This window comes from Epinephelus fuscoguttatus, linkage group LG7, assembly GCF_011397635.1.
Source record: "Epinephelus fuscoguttatus linkage group LG7, E.fuscoguttatus.final_Chr_v1".
Taxonomy (NCBI): domain Eukaryota; kingdom Metazoa; phylum Chordata; class Actinopteri; order Perciformes; family Serranidae; genus Epinephelus; species Epinephelus fuscoguttatus.
The window spans coordinates 23,578,722-23,598,708 of NC_064758.1; the positions used below are offsets into that span (position 1 = coordinate 23,578,722).

The 19,987-nt window shown below is 41.0% G+C and overlaps 1 protein-coding gene across 1 annotated transcript; it reads left to right on the forward strand.

Annotated features, from left to right (window-relative positions):
• The first annotated feature begins 1,921 nt into the window (after positions 1–1,921).
• On the forward strand, positions 1,922–19,768 carry b4galnt1a (beta-1,4-N-acetyl-galactosaminyl transferase 1a). Its single transcript, XM_049581067.1, has 11 exons — positions 1,922–2,244; positions 5,848–6,056; positions 6,147–6,329; positions 10,750–10,856; positions 11,008–11,045; positions 11,154–11,334; positions 13,766–13,858; positions 13,966–14,153; positions 14,237–14,377; positions 17,109–17,346; positions 17,517–19,768. Exons 2-11 carry the CDS (start codon positions 5,848–5,850, stop codon positions 17,726–17,728), a joined length of 1,590 nt encoding a protein of 529 aa, XP_049437024.1. The 5' UTR covers positions 1,922–2,244; the 3' UTR covers positions 17,729–19,768.
• The last annotated feature ends 219 nt before the right edge of the window (positions 19,769–19,987 follow it).

Consider the following 19,987-nt stretch of genomic DNA (forward strand, 5'->3'; position numbering starts at 1 on the left):
CACTCACATTCACTAAAAATGCTCCATGGTGCCTCTATGGCCAATTCTAAGTCACCTCTTAACCTAACTTGCATGTCTTTGGATTGTGGGAGGAAGCAGGAGTACCTGGAGAAAACCCACACTGACATGGGGAGAACATGCATCTCTGCAAACCCCCCACCCTAGGTTTGAACCAGCAACCCTCTTGCTGTGAGGCGACAATACTGACCACTGTACCACCGCAGTAAAAACCTCCTGTAGGAGCAGTCTATTACTTGCAGCCGCTGATATATTTAACCCGGCCTGACCTGGTTGACGCGCCTGCCTCGGCTGATGCCACAGCTTCCTTGGTTGTGCTGTGTTCAGAGACTGAACTGCAGGGTCCATTTGCAGAACAATTATTGCATTTATTCATACCAGCATGCAATAAGGTGAATAAATGTCCATTTGTTCATTTATCCGCCAAAACCGAACACACAACTTTCAGCATGTCGAACACTGTTCCACGCCACAGCGGTCAAAAAACCATTTGCCCTTCTGGGGTCAAACACCTGACAGCTACAATGTCCTTCCTACCTTGATACACTAAGCCCAAAATACCAATAGAGCGCCACCCAGTGGTGGTAAACACAATTAATGTCTGCTGAGTGAAAGGACATATTTGGCTCTTACACACCTAATTAAACATTAGGGAATTTGTGACGCTGCTCACTGCAGAGGGGCTGCTAACTACAGTGGCCGACATGAGAACACAAATGTTCCTCTCTAGAGCCAGTGTTTGGTTTGTCTGTTATGGGCTACTGTAGAAACATGGCAGTGCAACATGGCGATCTCTGAGGACGAGGGCCTGCTATCTGTGTAGATATTAAAGGCTCATTCTAAAATGACAAAAATATGACAGTTCTTACTTTCAGGTGAGTGTACACAAAAATCATACTTATTATATTATATTATATTTTTTCCACAGTGGATCTTTGACTAGTTAAAAAAAATAGTGAATCTGTGAGCATGCAAATTTTGTTTATTCTTAAGTTTAGCCACTACAGGGTGTCTCTTACTTCACTAAAAAGTGCATCTGCACTGGAGGTTTTCACATTGCAAACTGGACCATGATTGGCTTTCAAACTATTTGTGATGCCACAAAATTATACTTTTGTTTGGGGGGGGTTTTCAAGCCTGTTTTCATGTATACAGCTTATTTGCGTTTTAGTTTCCAGTTCATTACAAAGAAAATTTTCCATCAGAGTTAATGGGAAAATAAATTAAGAAAAATATAAAAGATCTAAACAACCAATACATTCACAGTATAATAACGATAGAGGGGAAAAAATAAAAAATAATAATAGCTAAACAGTTGAAGAGATGTAGGTTAACTAATAATAGAAAATAACTAATAAATTCCAATAGCTCATAACTGTACACATTTTTATACATTACATAATATAACAGTATAGTTATTGTCTCCCATATTCTATAAGCCACCTTTTCTCAAACACATCTTCCCTATTCTTTATTTTATGAGTCACTTTCTACATGAAATTAACTTCTTCAGCCATACTATTCTGTTTTATTAAATCTTGGGGATAGTTTTTTCCATCTTTGGAGATATGTTTCAGTGATGCGATTCTCAAGATTCTGAATAGGTATTTTTCATCTTGACTAAGAGTAGCCGCAAAATTATGTTTGTAAGTACACAATTTAAGACCACATGAATGTCAAGGGGTAAAACTTCCGACTAAATAACTAAAAGTATTAATTGTTAGTTTATCTAATTTTTTTGAGTCGAGGGGGCTTTCAACTTGCACGCCGTTTGAGCCTCTAAGGCCTCCAGACATTTCTAAACAGGTCTAAACTTTCCACACCTACGACGCAGGACGCACCATAGACACCTGATGGCTTGTTATGCTGCATCCGGACCACATCCTAATACGTCTGGTTTTGCTGGGAGGGTCTGTGTTGATAGCTAAATTATCCCTCCGTGTCAGCCGGTAAAACTGGCTAAACTATGAATCTATAGCTACTTCCACTGGTGACACAAATATCACTCCAACACGCGACAATTGGTCTCTGATTCCGCCAGTGACAGCATCAACGCGTGGCACAGAAGGAGTGGCTCTGAGCCGCCTCAGCTCTCCGGACCCAGAAGAACCCACTGGAACACGCCTGTGTAGTGTCACGCACACAGCTGTCACAAGACAGTTGAAAAACCGAACAAAAGTTGACTTGAAGACGCAGGAAATATTTATCCCACGGGAAACAACAAAGGTAAGAAATGTTTCTTCTGTTTGTGTCTTTTTTTTGTGTGTGTGTGTGTGTGTGTGTGTGTGTGTGTGTGTGTGTGTGCGCGCGCGTGTGTGCTATGAAAAGAAATGCTGTGACTGACATATCGCGTTATAATTCTGGTTTCATCGGGGGTTTTTGTCGTCATATTCTTGACAATTTCGCTATGATCCGCTATTTTTGAAGAATCGAAAGGGTTTCAAGTGGCTCACCTTCTTTTCACTGCTTCAAAATATAACACTGAATTGGTATTTAATAAAGAGTTTGATTAAAGGGGTACAGTTTGGTGCATAAATGTAAGGTCTAGAATGTACAGGGTGTCAGCCAGTGAGTTTGAGAACTAGTCATTCTATCAGCCAAAATATATTAAATAGTAGTCCCTACCAGAAATGGGCAAAAATACATCAAAATGTATTTTGATACAAAATACAAAATACCCCTCAAATAAATATATCAAAACAAAATACAAAATACTGGTGCCAGAAAATGTGTCAAAATAAAATACAAGTATTTTGTATTTTTAAATACAGAAAATACTTTTTTTTCTTTTTCTCTTTAGCAGCGACCTGCAGCTCTATACATATATCTATATTATTTAGTGTTTCGTGGAGAAAGTATTTTGAGTATTTTAAATACAAAATTACTCCACTCAAAAGTATTTTGTTACAAATTACATTTGCTTTTTATCGGCCTTATCAAATACAAATTACAAAATACTCAAATGTAATTGAAATACATATTTTAAATACAAGTAATAGAAATACTGCCCATCCCTGGTCCCTACAACTGTTGTTTATACATAGGCTACAAGTTTATGTGTCTTCACAGACTGCTGCACCACCTCAAAATGAACCCTTTTGACAGGAAGGAGCAGCGGCTGTACTCCAAGCTCCGGATGTCCAAGCTTTTTACCCTATTTCTAAGTCTGAGCCCAGCCACCCGAAATCCGTTATTTCGGCTGCTTTGGCCAAGTGGCTTTCATGTTGTTTACACCAAATTCTGACCCTACCATCTGAATGTTGCAGCAGAAATCAAGACTCATCAGACCAGGCAACATTTTCCAATCTTCTATTGTCCAGTGTTGGTGAGCCTGTGTGAATCACAGCCTCAGTTTCCTGTTGTTAGCTGACAGGAGTGGCGTCCAGTGTGGTCTTCTGCAGACCTTGGTTGTAACGAGGTATTATTTGGGTTATTGTTGCCTTTCTATCATTTTGAATCAATCTGGCCATTCTCCTCTGACCTCTGGCATCAACAAGGCATTTTCACTCAGACAACTGCTGCTCACTGGATATTTTCTCTTGTTCGGACCATCCTCTGTAAATCCTAGAGATGGTTGTGTGTGAAAATCCTAGTAGATCAGCAGTTTCTGAAACACTGCACCAACAACCATGTTCAAAGTCACTTAAATCACCTTTCTTCCCCAATCTGATGCTCAGTTTGAACTTCAGCAGGTCATCTTGACCATTACTACATGCCTAGATGCACTGTTGCTGCCGCATGATTGGCTGATTAGCTGTTTGTGTTAATGAGCAGTTGAACAGGAGTACCTAATAAAGTGGCTAGCGAGTGTAGCAATGGACAAACACAAAAGTACCACAAGACCCAGTAGCATTGTGCGGCAGTGTCTGTATCTGCAGAGACACTGCCCTCTTCCTGTTTTTAATCATTTTCTTAGTATTTTGGGATGTTTCTGGGTGTCAAGCTTTGGATAATGGTGTGTAGCCCCAGGCCATTAGCAGCATGAGGTTGGGACTCTATAAAAAAGTAGCAACCAGGTTACATTGCTCTCTCCATCTCTCTCCTCTGCCCTGTGGATGCGAGCTGCAGGTCTGTGTGTCACGACTAATTGAGAAAAAGTAAAAGGCACTGACTCATGGCTGTGCTTCAACTGTGTGAAAGCCTGATGCCAGCAGACATGTCAGAAATGCACCTCAAGGTCCACTGGCTGGTCGGGAGCAGTTAAGTGGGCCATGAACGGTTGTTGCTCTCCCCTGTACCCTGCACAGCAAAACAAAACTCGACACAGCTGAACTCAAAAATGAGTCGTGCAGCTCAAAAAAGGTTTCAGCTCATACACTGTATGCTCAGCTTGACAGATGTAGCAACTCATCAGATAACACATATCAACACAGTAGGAGCCATTAATTATGTCTTTGTATTTATGTCTGCTTATACTTGCCCAGCCTAAATCAAGTTAAATCAATAGGGCATGGCAACTGAGTTTAGTGTGGCAGAAGAAACGTATGTGGGGCAAAGGTGCATGAGTGAAGGGAGTTCACATGATTTTTATCACTCGCACAGCACACCAGAGAGCCAAGCCAGTTTTTATATCACCACGCAAGTGTTATTTGCAGTTTATAATAATTCAGCTCTAACATGAATTCTTAATTAAACAGGAACCTCACGCAACAGTAAATACTGTCTTAGCATCCTATTCAATTTAATTTAAAACAGGTTTTCACCCACACCCAGCTGAGTGGCTCATGCAAATCAGGATAGTCACTATAATGTATGTGTTTCCTGTGTGAAGTTACAAAAAAAAACTTCAAAGTAATGATGAAAAAGTGAGGTTTAAGCTCTGTTGAGGCTTAGCTGTCATTTAGACTTTCATCACAACCCAGTAAAAAAACGGAGGTTGCAGCACATTGTTCAACTGGCAAAGTACTGCAATTTAAAGAAGCCTTGCCATATGTGCACACCTGTAAGGGAAAGCACCATACTTGCTCTGTTGTCTCATATGAGAAACAGAAAGATATGTAAATCATAACAACTATATTTGACTGAATTGCAACACAGTAAATGATCACAGAAAGCAGGAAGGGACTGAGCAGAGGTGGAGCCGGCTGTCATTTGGTCAGCCCCACTCCGTACCAGATGGTGGCTGCATGTGCAGTTTAGAGCAACACCATTTTTTGCCAACACTATTTATCAAGCAAAAGCCAGAGACTATGTCATATAAGGTTGCTGTTAGCTGTAAATTCACCACTTCTGAGCAGAAGACAGAGGATTCTGAGCAACAAACCCCTCTTCTTCCAGGAAGCTGCCTCTGTCTCACTCTGACTCAGCCCTTGGTTTGGGTCCGCTGCTGCCTGTACAGGAGCAGCATGAAAGCAAGGAGTGCTCACCTGCAGCTGGGACCAAATCGTCCCCAGATGTACACCATACAGGTGCACACTGTCAGACACAAAAAAAGACTCCTCAACTTGAAGAATTTCAGCTGACTGAAGGGTCTCTGACTGCTGATCCGAACCTGCTGACCTATCAATTTTTTTGTTTTAAAAAAATCACCGTTGGACAGTTAATCTCTACTTCCCCTGTCGGTGTTTACTGAACAATCTAACCTGTCAAAATGACGCACGAGGGAGTAGTAATACACAAGGGGTAACCAAAATGGACAGCAACTGCAACTAAACCCAATTTAAAACTAACTAAACCTAAATCCCCCACATGACATGGCAGTCTAATGAGTTGGCTCCAGGATTTTAGAGTCCTCAGCCATATCTTTTGCTCCACCAGGAAGGAACCCCCCACCTTGGTTTTACTTAGCCATGTGTACTATTTTGACATCTCCTTTACTCTCCATTCCAGATGCGTGTCACCAAAAAGAAGTGTGTGATTTTGGTCACTGGGCTTCTGCTGTTTGCCCTGTTTTGTGCCTGGAGCCCTGGGACCAGCTCAGGCGTTGACATACGGCCAGGACAGAGGGGTCACATAGAAAAACTTCTCGAAGAGAAAATGCGAGACACCATCAGTGACTATCACGACATTGCCTACCATTTGAAGGATGATGTGGCATGGTGTGTTATTCTTCAACATGTCTAACTTCTGCTCTGAATTCTCATTTTTATCTATACCACCTCACTCAGTGCCATTTTTTTTTCTGACAGTCATCTGGCTCAAAATACATGTGTGTGTCTGGCTGATGAGGAGACCTTTCACCTGCCGTTAGCCAATCTACTATTTCCACGTGTGTGGGCCCACAACGTTGACCTTGCGTTCTTAGAGTCCCATCCTGACCCAGAGGGCGTAAAGCATCACAGAGCTCAGGAGTACAGAAGCTTTCAGAGGAGGTAAAGTTCAAATGATGATACAAATGACTTTTAGTGAACATCCTCTTGTTTACTCAAGTAACTGTCTGCCTCACCACATAAAACTTTTGCCTTCAATGCAATGATTAACTACTTTACAGGATACGGACTTTCCCATGGACACACAAGGTTTAGTCATGGATAACAGAAATTTGGCAAGACCCTTTGAGTCATGCTGTGCAGTATCAGTTGACAGTTAACCTACCACACAGCTATCATTTCAATACACTAACATAACAGTCTATTTAAAGGCCTCACTCACTTTTTAGTTGTACACTGACATGTGCTTTGCTGTTGTTACTGTCCCTTATCCTAGTCTCCACCTGATTTGAATTTTTTGCCTGCACACTTGCTGGTCTGTATTTCTAAGTTAATTCACACTGAGAGATTATTTGCAATGCTCTTTGCATAATAGGTATCCAGTGGATGCTTTGCATGGACTTAAACTGGTTGCTCTCAACTTTTAATCAGAGTTACAAAATTAAGTTAGACTAGTCCATACCCATTGGTAGCTTTGTCACCTTCTACCTATGCCACTCCTCAATGCCTGTGTGCAGTTTCACATAGATTGACCACGTCAGTGAGTAGAAAAATGTGGGACAGACAGAATGACTCACTGACAGAATGACACACTGACAGTTTCCGTGATTATGTACAGCATACCATACCATGACTTAGTCATACCAAAAATTAGAATAAAAAAACAACAACATTGGGCCACAGGGGGAGCCACAGCGATCGGTCGCATTTTAGCCATTTTTAAGCATTTTTCTGTTGTTATAGCGCCACCCAGTTGCCAATTAGAGTTAAATTTCTCCAGTCACTTTGAGGCATCTTGTTCTACATATCTACCAAGTTTAGTAAAAATCGATATGGCAGTTAGGCCTAGATAAGAAGTTAGCTCTCTGGCACCCCCATTTTATTTGATGGGGTCAATAATGGAGGGGTCCCCTCAGATTACGTGTGGTCATATGCCTACAAAGTTGCATGGTGATCGGTGAAACCCTTGAGATGTTATACACATTTTTGTGATGAGCCACGCCCTCTGCAATAGTCATTGCCTTATAGAAGCTCAGTTTTAATAAGTTTTCCAACTTTTGCCAAGAGGGAACTTTAGATATTGGTCCCTAGATTATGTTCAACGAGTTTCATGCAGATCGGTCAAACTTCCTAGGAAGAGATCGATTTGAAGTGTTTTTCAAAAAATTCAAAATGGCGGAAAATCTATATAACTGGAAGTTATGGGTTATGAGGCAGATTTGTTCCTCGTGAGGAGAGGCATCTCTGTGCAAAGTTTCATGTCTCTACGACATACAGGGCATGAGATATGCCCATTCAGAGTTTGCAATTTCAATCGGGTGCTATAGCGCCCCCCTTTGGCCAATTGATGTATTATTGCTTCATTTGCATCCTCCCATGACCCTCTACCACTGTGCCAAATTTCACATGGACTGACCAAGTCAGTGAGGAGAAACACGTGGAACAGACACACACACAGACACGCCCACAGACAGAGTTTTCGTCATTATATAATACAATGAGTAGTCAAATGACATCTACTCAGCAAAATTTACTAAACAAAGCTTGTTTGTTGCCCAAGACCCCAACTCACAAGTGCAACGATGTAAACAAGTGTATGACTGGAAAACTGACAGTTAGTTAGACAAACAGCATCACTTCCTTTCTATAACTTGGGTTTTGATAAACATCTGTCCTGTAGCCCGAGGAAGCTTCTGGTTTGGTAAACCTCATGATTATGTGTTAGATGCACATGGGTGCATGTAAACCTTCCAGATTCTCAGTATTAGCGGAGCGAATAATTATTTCCATGTCATGTTGTCCAATTACTAATTTAGAAAGTTGCCACAATTTCCTGTTACTCAAAATGACGTGTCTGACAAGCATTCCTAAAGGTATTCAGGTTTCAGTTTCTTTATTATCATATGCACAACAATTAAACCACAGAAATTGGCATGTGTACGTAGGTTATTTAAACACAGGTAAACCTGCTAAGAAATAGGCTATAGACTCCTGTACCATTGCCAGTAGACCAGAGCTGTGCACAAGGATCTGAAGCAAACAAGCATGCCTTGGTGCCTTGGTGTGTGACATTAGACATCACGGTCAGTAAACAGTAGAAAGCAGCATTGATGTATGTGAAAACCTTATAGTGCTTACCAGTGCTTAATTTGTACGTACTGGAACGCGCACCAGGATCTTTTCAGAAAAGGCCCTGGTGCGTTCCGGAACTAATTTGCATGGATCTAGAACTTTTCGCATCTAAAAACTACATACAGTATTGGCTGATGTCACTAGTGTTGCAGGATATACTGGTAATGGTAGACCGCAGTACTAAAACTCCACAGTAGCCTACATATGATAGTTCAAAGTCCAATCGCAAGACGGTGAGTGTCCATGCGCCGTCCCTGGCACTCAATATGCTGCTGTAGTGGTTTGTTTTCCAGGCATGTGAGTATCTTTGAGCAGTGAAAGTTATTATTTATTTCTTTTTACTTGTCGGCAGTGATTTGTTTTCCACAGAGCTCTACCTGTGAGCATTTTACTCGCATTTGCGACTAAAAATAGTTTTGTGCGCGCAAATTAAATCATTCAGCTCGCTGTGTGAGTACAGATTTCAGCAGCAGAAAGGAAAATCAAATCCTGCTGGTTGTGGGTTGAACGGGGGTCACAGACAGGATACGGCGGTCAAATACGGCGGAGGCTCCTAGTGCTCCGCGCCGCAACATAATGGCTTACCGGCGAGTCCGACTCCAGGTCCAGTAATTTCCTCTTCTTGGTGTCATGACTGCCCAGTAGTACCTGGACAACTGAGCCATGGTGGCACACAGGTATGTGGCGTGTCAGAGGAGAAACGAGCCGTTCACATTTCTCTCTGTGGCAGGTAACGGTCCACAAACCTCACCGCACTTTAGGGACTGTTCTTTACTTATGAAGGGACTGTTATTTACTTGTCAGGGGAGGAGGGTGGCTGGTTGATTTTTATTTTATTTATTTATTTTATTTTGACCCCCCTATGTTAATCACTCATTGATGCTGTTTTTGAAGTATGAATAAGTCAGTAAGTAATTTATTCCATTGAAATATCATTGATGTATTATAGAAAAGTGATTTATCTTTTTATAAATGACAAAAGGCACATCTGCCTCATTTTTGCTGTGGTATCCTGATACTACTCAGAACCGTGATACTTTCACTGGTAGCTATCGTACCGTGGGTCCCAATTTTGGTACGGTGACAACACTAGATGTCACAACCATTCCATTCGGAGTCGCGCAGTGAGGCAGCTCGGGTGCCGCTTAAAAAAGTGTTCCTCCACTTTTGGAAGTGGGAGAACACTGCTCTCTCAGAGGCCCAAAGTGTTCCCCTACTTCTAATTTTACAAATTAAGCACTGGTGCTTACTACTTTTTATATATCTCTTTCATATTTAGTCTCTCTTTCAAACATCAAACAAAGACAGACAGTATTTTGTTGTGGCATGTTACTGAATCACAGGGCTAAAATTAACACGTTCACCCATGTGATGTGTTTCTATCAATGCCGTGGGTGTGAATGCCAATTGTAACCTCTCTGATTAAATAAGCCAGATGTTAGCAGTTTTTTGTGCAGTGGAAAAAGGGGCTTTACAGAGAAGCTGTCATCTAATTATGGACCTGAGACGTCTACCAACAATGCTAATAAAATATGTATGAAAAGGACATTACTAGAGTTAAAAAAAAAGGAGGGAGAGAGAGAGAATGTATGTGCCTCTCCAACAGAGTCCGCCATGTTGTATTACAGTGGCCCAGAATGGACATATCAAGCACTGGCTCTAGATGGAACCATTCTCGTTCTCGAGCCGGCCACTGTAGTTCTCCTACACACCTGGCACACCAGAGAAGCTTCAGTTCTGCAACCTCACCACTACATGCCACTAAATCTTACACTGTAGACCTTTAAAATATTGGGATAAAATGTAACATAAATAAAATATAAAAGAAAGTAACAGAAATTTGCTGTAGACAGTAATTGCAAATGAATAACCTAATTGTAAAAAGGAATACAGATCAGTGACAGTGTCAAGTGATGAGTTCAGGGGCTCATGAGTTCAACAGTCTTTGGGCCTGTGCAATGAGAGAAGTAACAAAAGCAGGAAATCTTCACATTTCAGAGCTTATTCTCATACAGGTCATAGAAAATCTCACAGTACAACTTAAGGGTAACAAGATTTCATCAATTCAACGTATGAGCTACTTGATACTGATTTTAATGCAGTACCTCTAGATCACTAATAAAGTGAGAGATCCTGGCATAAATTAGGTACTCAAAGTGAATAAATAGGTGTTTATTTCACAGTGACGAAGCAATGCAGGTACTTTCCTCTCCATGTTCTGTATGTAAAGGTCGTACAATCCTGCAGATGTGCTTATCGTTGCTGAGGCCAACAGTCCTCTTCAGTATCCTACCCAGGGTGTGGAGGTGCGACCCCTCAAAACGATCATCATTCCTGGTAACAGCATATCTACCATGACACTACACATGATATCAAAGCTGAAACAAATCATCTTTACCTGCTTTTAGTGCTTCATTTGCTATTTAAGTGTGTTGGTCACCATCATCCCATCTTGATGTCCTCAGTAACAACTGCTTTCTTTCCATAGGTTTGGGTCTTAAAGAAAAAACAGGATCAAACCATACGGTAATTTCTTCAGTTTGTCGTTTTGATTGTGGTTAACGTACCCACTTTTGTATAAATGTTAAATGTTGTGTTTATTTTTTCCCCAAAACCATGTGATTATTGCAACAGGTGCATTTGACAGCAACCCTGGGGACTTTTGATGTTGCTGCCACAGTGGACAAGGTCTCTGTTAAAGGAGCAGGGGAGAAGCACATGACACTGTCGAGTCCCAGTCTCTCCGCTTTAAACGGGCAGCTGCAGTTTGTCACTTATACAAACACTGTTTTCCATCCGAAGACAGCAGACACGGGTAAAGTTATTACATGGTTACTATCTCAATACGAAAAGTAAAATGTCATGTTTACCTATTAAGCCTTGGGTTCAGTGGTAATACACAACAAATTGGACCAATAAGCAATTTATTGAAGTGGAAACAGATCATTTTTCAACTTTATCTCCATAGAATTTCAAGAGGTATTATTGTTGGCGTCGCTTTCTGTTTTCCTCAGAGCCGAGCAACCACACTTCCCTTGATTGTTCCAAGATCTGCCATTTCTGGTTCAGGGGATGGGATTGTAACCGCAAAGAACTTACAGTAATACTACTCTATGGTTACTTGGAATAGCAACCAAAAGCTACCAGGGAAAACAAAGGTGCTATCATCTTTCTGTTTTGGTTGCTCAGTGGTCACACTCTCTTTAAGCAGTGAATCCACCCGTCCTAAGCTTCTTCATTTTCAGATCCTGCGGCAGACAGCATTAAAGCAAAGCTTTCAGGAAACCAGTGTAAATGCTAATGGTATCATTCTTCTATAGCCACGTCATAGTGCAATAAAACAGAAGAACATTGTCTGCTTCCACTTCAACAGACATTATGGTAATGGGTTAAAGGGGACATATTATGCTTGTGTTCATTTTCTGTCATATTTATATCGTTGCAACATTGGATGTTGATATTAAATGTGGCCAAAGTTTCAAATAATGAGGTAAATGTTTGTATAAGTAATCCCTATCAGCAAAAATCTCAAACCACTCTGAACACTTTGCTTACAACAGTGTTTGTTTTTTACTTTGGCTACAAGATGACATCAGATTGTCGTTCATTTAAGTGGTTGTCTGCTGTAAGAATCTTGCTGCAAATGTTTGCAGAAGCTAACTTGTAAACTTCCTGCTGGAACATGTCTTAATTTTTCACTGTAGAAAGTTCAGTTTACTCTGTTACAGTTATTACCCCGTTGCAGTGCTGGTGTTCGATGCAGAAAACCCAAAAACACTGACCAATCAGAGCAGACTGGGCTTTTTTGGTAGGGTGTGTTTCAGACAGAGGGTGAATACAAGTGTTCCAGTACAGATAGTGTGAGGAAAATAAAGTGTTAAAGCATGTAAACATGTTCTACTAGAAACCCAAAATACAACCAGAATATGAGCGTAGTAGGTCCCCTTTAAGGAAGCATTAAGCAATACAGGGATATTTTAATTTGTGAAATATTCTACATGCAGATACAGTCTATTATGTCTGTCAGTTGGTTAGTATATATCAATCAGTCAATTTTAATTTTATGTTCTGGTGGGATAATATGGCACTATGAGCTCTCTAAGATATGATGGAGCTTGACTATTTAGAGCTTTATAAGTTAACAGTAGGATTTTAAATTCAATTCTGGATTTTACAGGGAGCCAGTGCAGAGAAGCTAAAACAGGAGAAATATGATCTCGTTTCTTAGTTCCTGTTAGTACACGTGCTGCTGCATTCTGAATTAGCTGGAAACATAACTACCATAACTAAAGTAGTAACATCAACTGCGGTGCATAGGTAATTACAGCTTGTCATGAAATGGTAACACTTTACTTGAGGGTATCTACGTAAGAGTGACATGACACGGTCATGAACATTATATACATGTCATAAACGTTTATGACTGCTGTCAATAAGTGTCCTTTGGTTTTTTTTAATGACAAGTTGACATTGTTTGGGTTGTCTTGATTATGACAACTTGACATTAATCAAAGTGGCATTACATACATTGACAATAACAAATTTAATGTCAACTTGTCATGACAAAGACAACTTCTGATAATGTCACTGTTACGACCTGGCTCAAGTGGCCATAACAAAAGGGTGACACACCATGATGAACGGTTAACAAAAGATATTTGATTAGAAGCAAATCAAACCAAATTAGACCAAATTAACTAATAACTAATAAGAATAACATATGGGGTGTGAATGTCAGTGATATCAGTGCTATGTGTGAGTATTGAATGATGGGTGTGTTGGAGAGTGCATCAAAGCAAAGAAACTAAAACATTAGCAAACCAGACCAGAGTGGTGGCCTGTAGGGAGAAGCAGAAGGTGAGTGAATGAGTGAGCACAGCTTTTATCACTTTGAGTGCACCAGGCCCAGGTGCACTGAGTTGCAATCAAGTCAGCCTGGGAGAGACAGGCCTGACAAACTCTCACAGCAGACACACCCCTAGATGACACAGGGATCATCACAGTCACTTTAATTAATGTCAAGTTGTCATAATCAAGACAACCCACACAATGTCAACTTGTCATTACAAAAAACAAATGACACTTAATGACAGCAGTCATAAACGTTGATGACATGTACTTAATGTTTATGACAAGCTCATGACAGTTTCATGTCATAGTTATGACAGTGTCATGTAGATACCTTCAAGTAAAGTGTTACCAAAATATGTACTGCTTCATCTGTTTGTCACAATTTTGTTCTGCAGTTCAGTTTGCAACTGAAGGTCACCAGTCATATTTCAGCATTAAAGTTGGACATGGAATCATACCTAACCTTTACAACTCAGGATATCAAAGAGGTTTGTGAGCAGTTATATCATTATTAATCTTATTTAATGGAAAATGTTTGAATGCCACATTGAATGTTTTTTTGATCGTGTGGGTTTTTTTGTTTGTTTCTACTTAGAGTACAATATTAGTGCTCTTGTTACCATCGCCACCAAAACTTTTCTACGCTACGACAAACTCAAAGACCTCATTGACAGTATACGACAACACTATCCCACTGTCACCATAGTGATAGCAGATGATAATGAACATCCTCAGCCAGTGACTGGGCCTCACATTGAGCATTACATCATGCCTTTTGGAAAGGTAAAGAATTGTTAAATCATGCATTGTGATGACTGACCAACATAGTTTATATATGTTCATCCCTCTTCATTTACTGTACACAGGGATGGTTTGCAGGAAGAAACCTAGCAGTGTCTCAAGTGACCACCAAGTATGTGCTCTGGGTGGATGATGATTTCATTTTCACTGCAAACACCAAGTTGGAGAGGATGGTGGACATCTTAGAGAAGACCACTCTGGACCTGGTGAGTTGCATGCCCAGAGACAATTCAATGTGTGTGGCAGATGTCTACTGCTTTAATAGTGACTGCATATTATTAGATCTATAAATACTAACTTAAAAGTGCACAATTACTCAGTTCCCTCCCCTCTACTCCCTCCCACCTGACCATACAAACTCGGATCAAGAATGTGCACATAACTCTGCATTGATAAGCTTTTACCACACGCTGACAGCATCACAAATTCACAAAGCCACTGCACAGCTCTGCTGCAACTCTTCTCACAGAGCTCATGCATGCCTAGACCTGCATGTGCTTCACTTGCTGCCGGTAAAATACAGAATTCATTTTGAGATTCTGTTAAGCACTTACAAAGCTCTCCATAAACAAGCTACCAGATACATTCATGAACTTTTAACCTCCTATTCTAAGGACCGGTCTTTAAGGTCTGCTGATGCTTTTTGTCCCTTGGTAAAAACTAAGCAGCACCTTCCAGAGCCAAAAAAAAAATGAAGGCAACATAGAAGTGCAAAAAACTGCAGGTCTTTGAAGAGCCACTTGCAGCTGGCTCCAGAAGCCAGTCAGTACCTATAGACACCCATGTTAAATTGCTCAACTTCACAGCAGAAAATATATGTTTCCTGTCTGGTACAAATACAATTTTGGTCTTTGGAGCCATTCTGAACATTCATGATAACTATACAGGGAGTGGATTGTTATATAATTTGCCTGTTTACATTTTATAAAGGCTAAAAGTTGGGCATTTTAAATAATAATGATAATACATTTTATTTAAAAAGGTACCTGTCAGTCACCCGAGGTCACCTCACAGAGCATAAAATAACATACAGAGCAAGATAAAGGTGTGGCAGCTAGAGACGGGCTGTCTGCCCAGCATTGCAACAGTCTATGAATCAGCTCCATCTGTCGCCTATACACAGCTCCACCCTGTCCAAGTATCCAAGTATGGTCACTTCTGCCTCCAAAATACCAAGATGGCGACAGTGAAAATGCCAAACTCTGAAAAGTATGGGTGGTGTCATGGTAGCTACATCTATTATTTTGTACAGTCCATGCTCAAAACTGAAAACCAAAGGTGACTGAGCATGCTGGCTGTTCATTGGACAATTTTAAACATTTAAAAACTTTATGACAATGCAATGTTCTGAGGAACCTTGGGTCCTGACACATACACCACCCACCCAAACATCAGTACAGACCAATATGCCCCCTCATAGCAACAGCACTCCCTGATGGCAGTGTGCCCAATTTACCATGTCACACCATAAAAATTGCTCAGGAATGGCCTGGAATATGTGAGTAAGAGGTAAAGGCATCAACCTGGCCTCCAAATTCTCCAGATCCCAATCCGATCAAACACCCATTGGGCATGCTGGTACTTTACCTCTCAGCCCACAGGACTCAAAGGATCCATCAACAATGCCTTGGTGCAAAACAACACAGGACACCCCCAGAGGTCCTGTCTCAATGCCTTGACAGGTCAGAAGCTCTACCGTAGATTGGACTTGGCCCTGAACCATCAAGGCCTGGACAAAGGACCTTGGGGTACCAGTTTGTCCCACAGATGCTCGATCAGATTGGGATCTGGGAAATTTGAAAGCTAGATCGATGTCATGTTACTTGGATCATTCCTGAGCAGTTTCTGCAGTTGGGCATGGTGCTTCACCTTGCTGGTGGATGCCAGGACCATAGGTTTCCCTGCAGAACATTGCATTGTAATGAAATGATCGATGCTATTCACTTCACCTGTCAGTGGTTTTCATGTTCTGGCTGATTGGTGTATGTAGATAAACTTTACCTTACATTAAAAGAGAGAACTGCTTTTTACCTGCCTGAGGTTTACAACCTATTAATATCTGCACATTCTTGAGAACCTCAGTGGTGAAGCTCTGCCAGGCCTTATGCCACAGCTGTTGCCTTCAGTTGCTCATGCTCTGGAGGACTAGGACTTTTTTAGTCCTCTAAATGCCTTGTCTGTATGTTTAGGATCAATGTCCTGCCATCAGTGTCCTGGGTGAGAACATGCTCCAACACACATAATATGTTTATACAGTAAAGTTAGCACATACATCTTACAGTCATTGTTTCATTTCAAATCCATGTGCTGGAGTATAGAGCCAAAAAGAGAAATATGAGCGAGTCCTGCTACGTATGATCTGAGCAGAAAGTTCAAATGTTGTACATGCATGTACATACATTGCCACAGTCTGTGTTGTGAGGATCAACCACTTTCTTGTTTCTGTATTTGGTAAGAAGGTTTTGTAAGGGTCAAGTTTCCTTTAGAAATGAAACTAAACTCTGATGTTGACTCATATTGGTGCCTTGTTTCAGACGGTGGCTTAGTGGCCTAACATACATCAATCAGTCAGTTCATTTTGTCAAATGAATACATGTCAATGAACTAATCCCAAGTTTTAAATTTGGGTGTATTTTCGACATGTCACTGCTTGTTGGCCTTACTTGTCACAGTAACTATTCGTATTTGAATTAAAAAAGTGAATACAGAGAGTGAGTCATGCCACCTGTGCAAACAGATTGTTCCAACCTAAATATTTCAGGCATGGAGTGATGTGTCGAGCCCTTTCATTTTCTTGGCTACAGGCTGCTTTTGTTTTCTTTTCTCACATTTTATTTTACAGTGTTATAGTCACTCATTGTGTGACATGACTTTGTCTGTGAGTGTTTATCTACACGCTTTTATCCCATGTCTTTCTTGTTGTCTGAATGTTTTCAGGTGGGTGGTGCGGTGAGAGAGATTACAGGTTACACTGCCACATACCGTCACACCATTTCTGTGGAGGAAGGAGGAGAGGACGGTGACTGTTTGCATATCAGAATTGGTTACCACCATGTGATCGAGGGATTTCCCAACTGTGTGGTAGCTGATGCCTGCATCAACTTCTTCATGGGGAGGACAGACAAGGTGCAGCAGGTGGGCTTTAATCCCCGCCTGGCACGGCGCGGTCATCTGGGTGAGTCTGACTGTAACATCTGCTGTCAAATGTTAACATAGCAGCTATGTTAGCCCTTTTCTCTATGCAGTACAGCTGTCATAACACTGTTTTGTTGGTTCAGACTGGAAAGATATAAAAGAAACAACTCGAGGGTAAATCCAGAACAAAATCTTCTTTTGGCATTGCAGAGTTTTTCATCGACGCTCTGGGCTCCCTCCACGTTGGCTCCTGTAGTGACATCATCGTAAGCCACGCATCAAAGATCAAACTACCCTGGAGTAAAACAGTCTCACAAAAGGCCTATGACAAATTCCGCTATGCATCATCCACTGCCCAAAATGACATCTCTAATGAAGTCTTCTACTTCAAGAACAGGTTCAAGTGCATAACAAGTCACTGAAACTTGGCCCCTCACATGTCTGTTTGCTGCCTTAAAGTCCAGGTAAAGAAAAAATAGATATGTTTTATGAGTTTGTCACACCACAGAAAATGTGTCACTAACCTCCCAGACAAATTTGATTGATTAAAAAAAATTCAAAGTATGTCAAATCAGGTTTTAAAATCATGAAAAAAGAAGCAGAAGAATCAGAACCACTGCAGTTACGACAGACTCTCGTTCAGAAGCTAACAGCAGCTAGCATTAGCACTAAGCACACACCTCCAGCAGTGAGCAGTAACTGCTAGCAGGCAGGGTTGCCAATTCAGGCTGAAAGACTGAAAGATACATTAGTGATGGCTATTTTTTTTATGTATATAAGATTGTGGCATTTAACAAAGATGTTTATTCATGTAAAACTGTACTTGACTGAAAGAGCCAAGAGGGCTTGTTGAATGTAGCAAACTCACCGCTCACACACAGGGGATGAATAAAACAACACTGATGTTATGTGCTCTAACATTTTTTAAATATAATTTCTAAAAATTGGGAAGGGGTCATGTTAAAGATGGCAGTGCATCATCGAGACATGATTTCAGGCTCAAGCTCAACGCAGCACTCTATAGTTCAAATTCGATCACATTTTCAACAAGTATTTTCTAACATGTATAATTTGTCTAGAGAGAAACCTCAGATTTTACTTTACCTGGACATTGGAGAATTTTGAGAAATTTTTGTTTTCAGGTTAAGACTGCAGAAATTGATGTTATGTTTTACAGTTTGTTAGCACTTGCTGTTAAACAGACTGTGTGGATAGATTTTGTTCTATGAACAGTTTACAATTTTTTAGTATAGAAAAAAGTATCCTATCCTCCTTTCTCTAGCAGACATGAAATATTGCCCTTCACAAAATGCACTGAAAATATCATGTTTCTTTTTGTTTTTAATCGCACTGAGTTGACTTCCATAAGTACTGTGACTTCAAAGGTGGGTTTCCTGGAACTGTCTATTTGTAATTCACCAAAGAGACAGTGGTGGTGGAACATATCTGTTGCTGCATGAATTGATAAAAGATTTAAGTAGTGCTCCAGTAATTGTTCATGTTTAGACTTGATCTATTTTCCCACTATGTTCAAGGTTGCGTTTGCACTACAGCCACTTAAAGCAGCAGTTCTATTTTAACTTGTCTGCTCATTTCGAATCTTATACCGCTTGTTGTTAAGGTGTTGTAACTGAGTCAAATACTGACTGGGAAACATACATATTGACAACAAATCATATTGATTTTCCATCTTATCACTACTGTGAATGTGTTTTAGATTTTCTTTAGAAGATCATAATTTCTATCAGCTCTCTCATCCCCCCTGTTGGGAATCACTTATGTAGAGTTAATTTAGAGCTCTTGAATGCATCTTGTCCAGGCAAAAATATTCAAGTGCAAGAAAAAAAATACTTTAGTGCAGGACACAAATGCCTCCAAAAAAAAAAAAACACTGCAGTAAATGCATCTTATCTGAAACATAACATCACAACCCAATTATGCTTCATAATAAAAAAACGTCACGTCACAGTTACATTTGTAGTCCTTGTTGCAAAATGTATATTATGTATGTTGTGCCGTACAAGGATTTATAACAAAGGCCTACACTTTATCCATAAACTTTTGGGCCTACATGTAACAATCAAAGCCTGAGACCACATGTTGGCGCCCAAAAGAACAAAGGAATCAGTCAACCCCCTTTCTCTGTGTGAATCAGCTGATTCAACCCCAACACAGCACCCCAGCTGACCAGCAGAGGTCCCCTGAAATACACAGCTCCCATTGGGTGAAATCCGCCACGGCCAACCCCGCACCGGTGACGTCACGCCGGGGTATATCATCACAGAGCGTACCTGAGGGAAACGCTTCTGGCTGTGATCCTCATAGCTGATAGAAGTACCCACAACTGTTCCTAAAGCTTAGCAACTCGTCCCACGTGGCGAACGCTTTAGAAAGAGTTATTACTGTGCACAGTTAGACGCGTTTTAGGCCTACGGATTTCCCTCGCTGGTCGAGCTGATCTCCTCTCCCTCACTCTGTGCGCCGAGGAACACAGAGCAGCCCGGTACGAGACCACGGATTGACCCTCTCACCCGGATGCCCGCGGATGCGAAGTTTGGTAGATAACGAGGACTGCCTGCTTCAAGAAGAAGGACAAGGAGCCCCTTCTTTCCCCGAGTGATTCCCCGCTACGAGCCGGAATTAACTCGCCTCGTCAGAGACTTGCCCCCTCGCCGAGGACC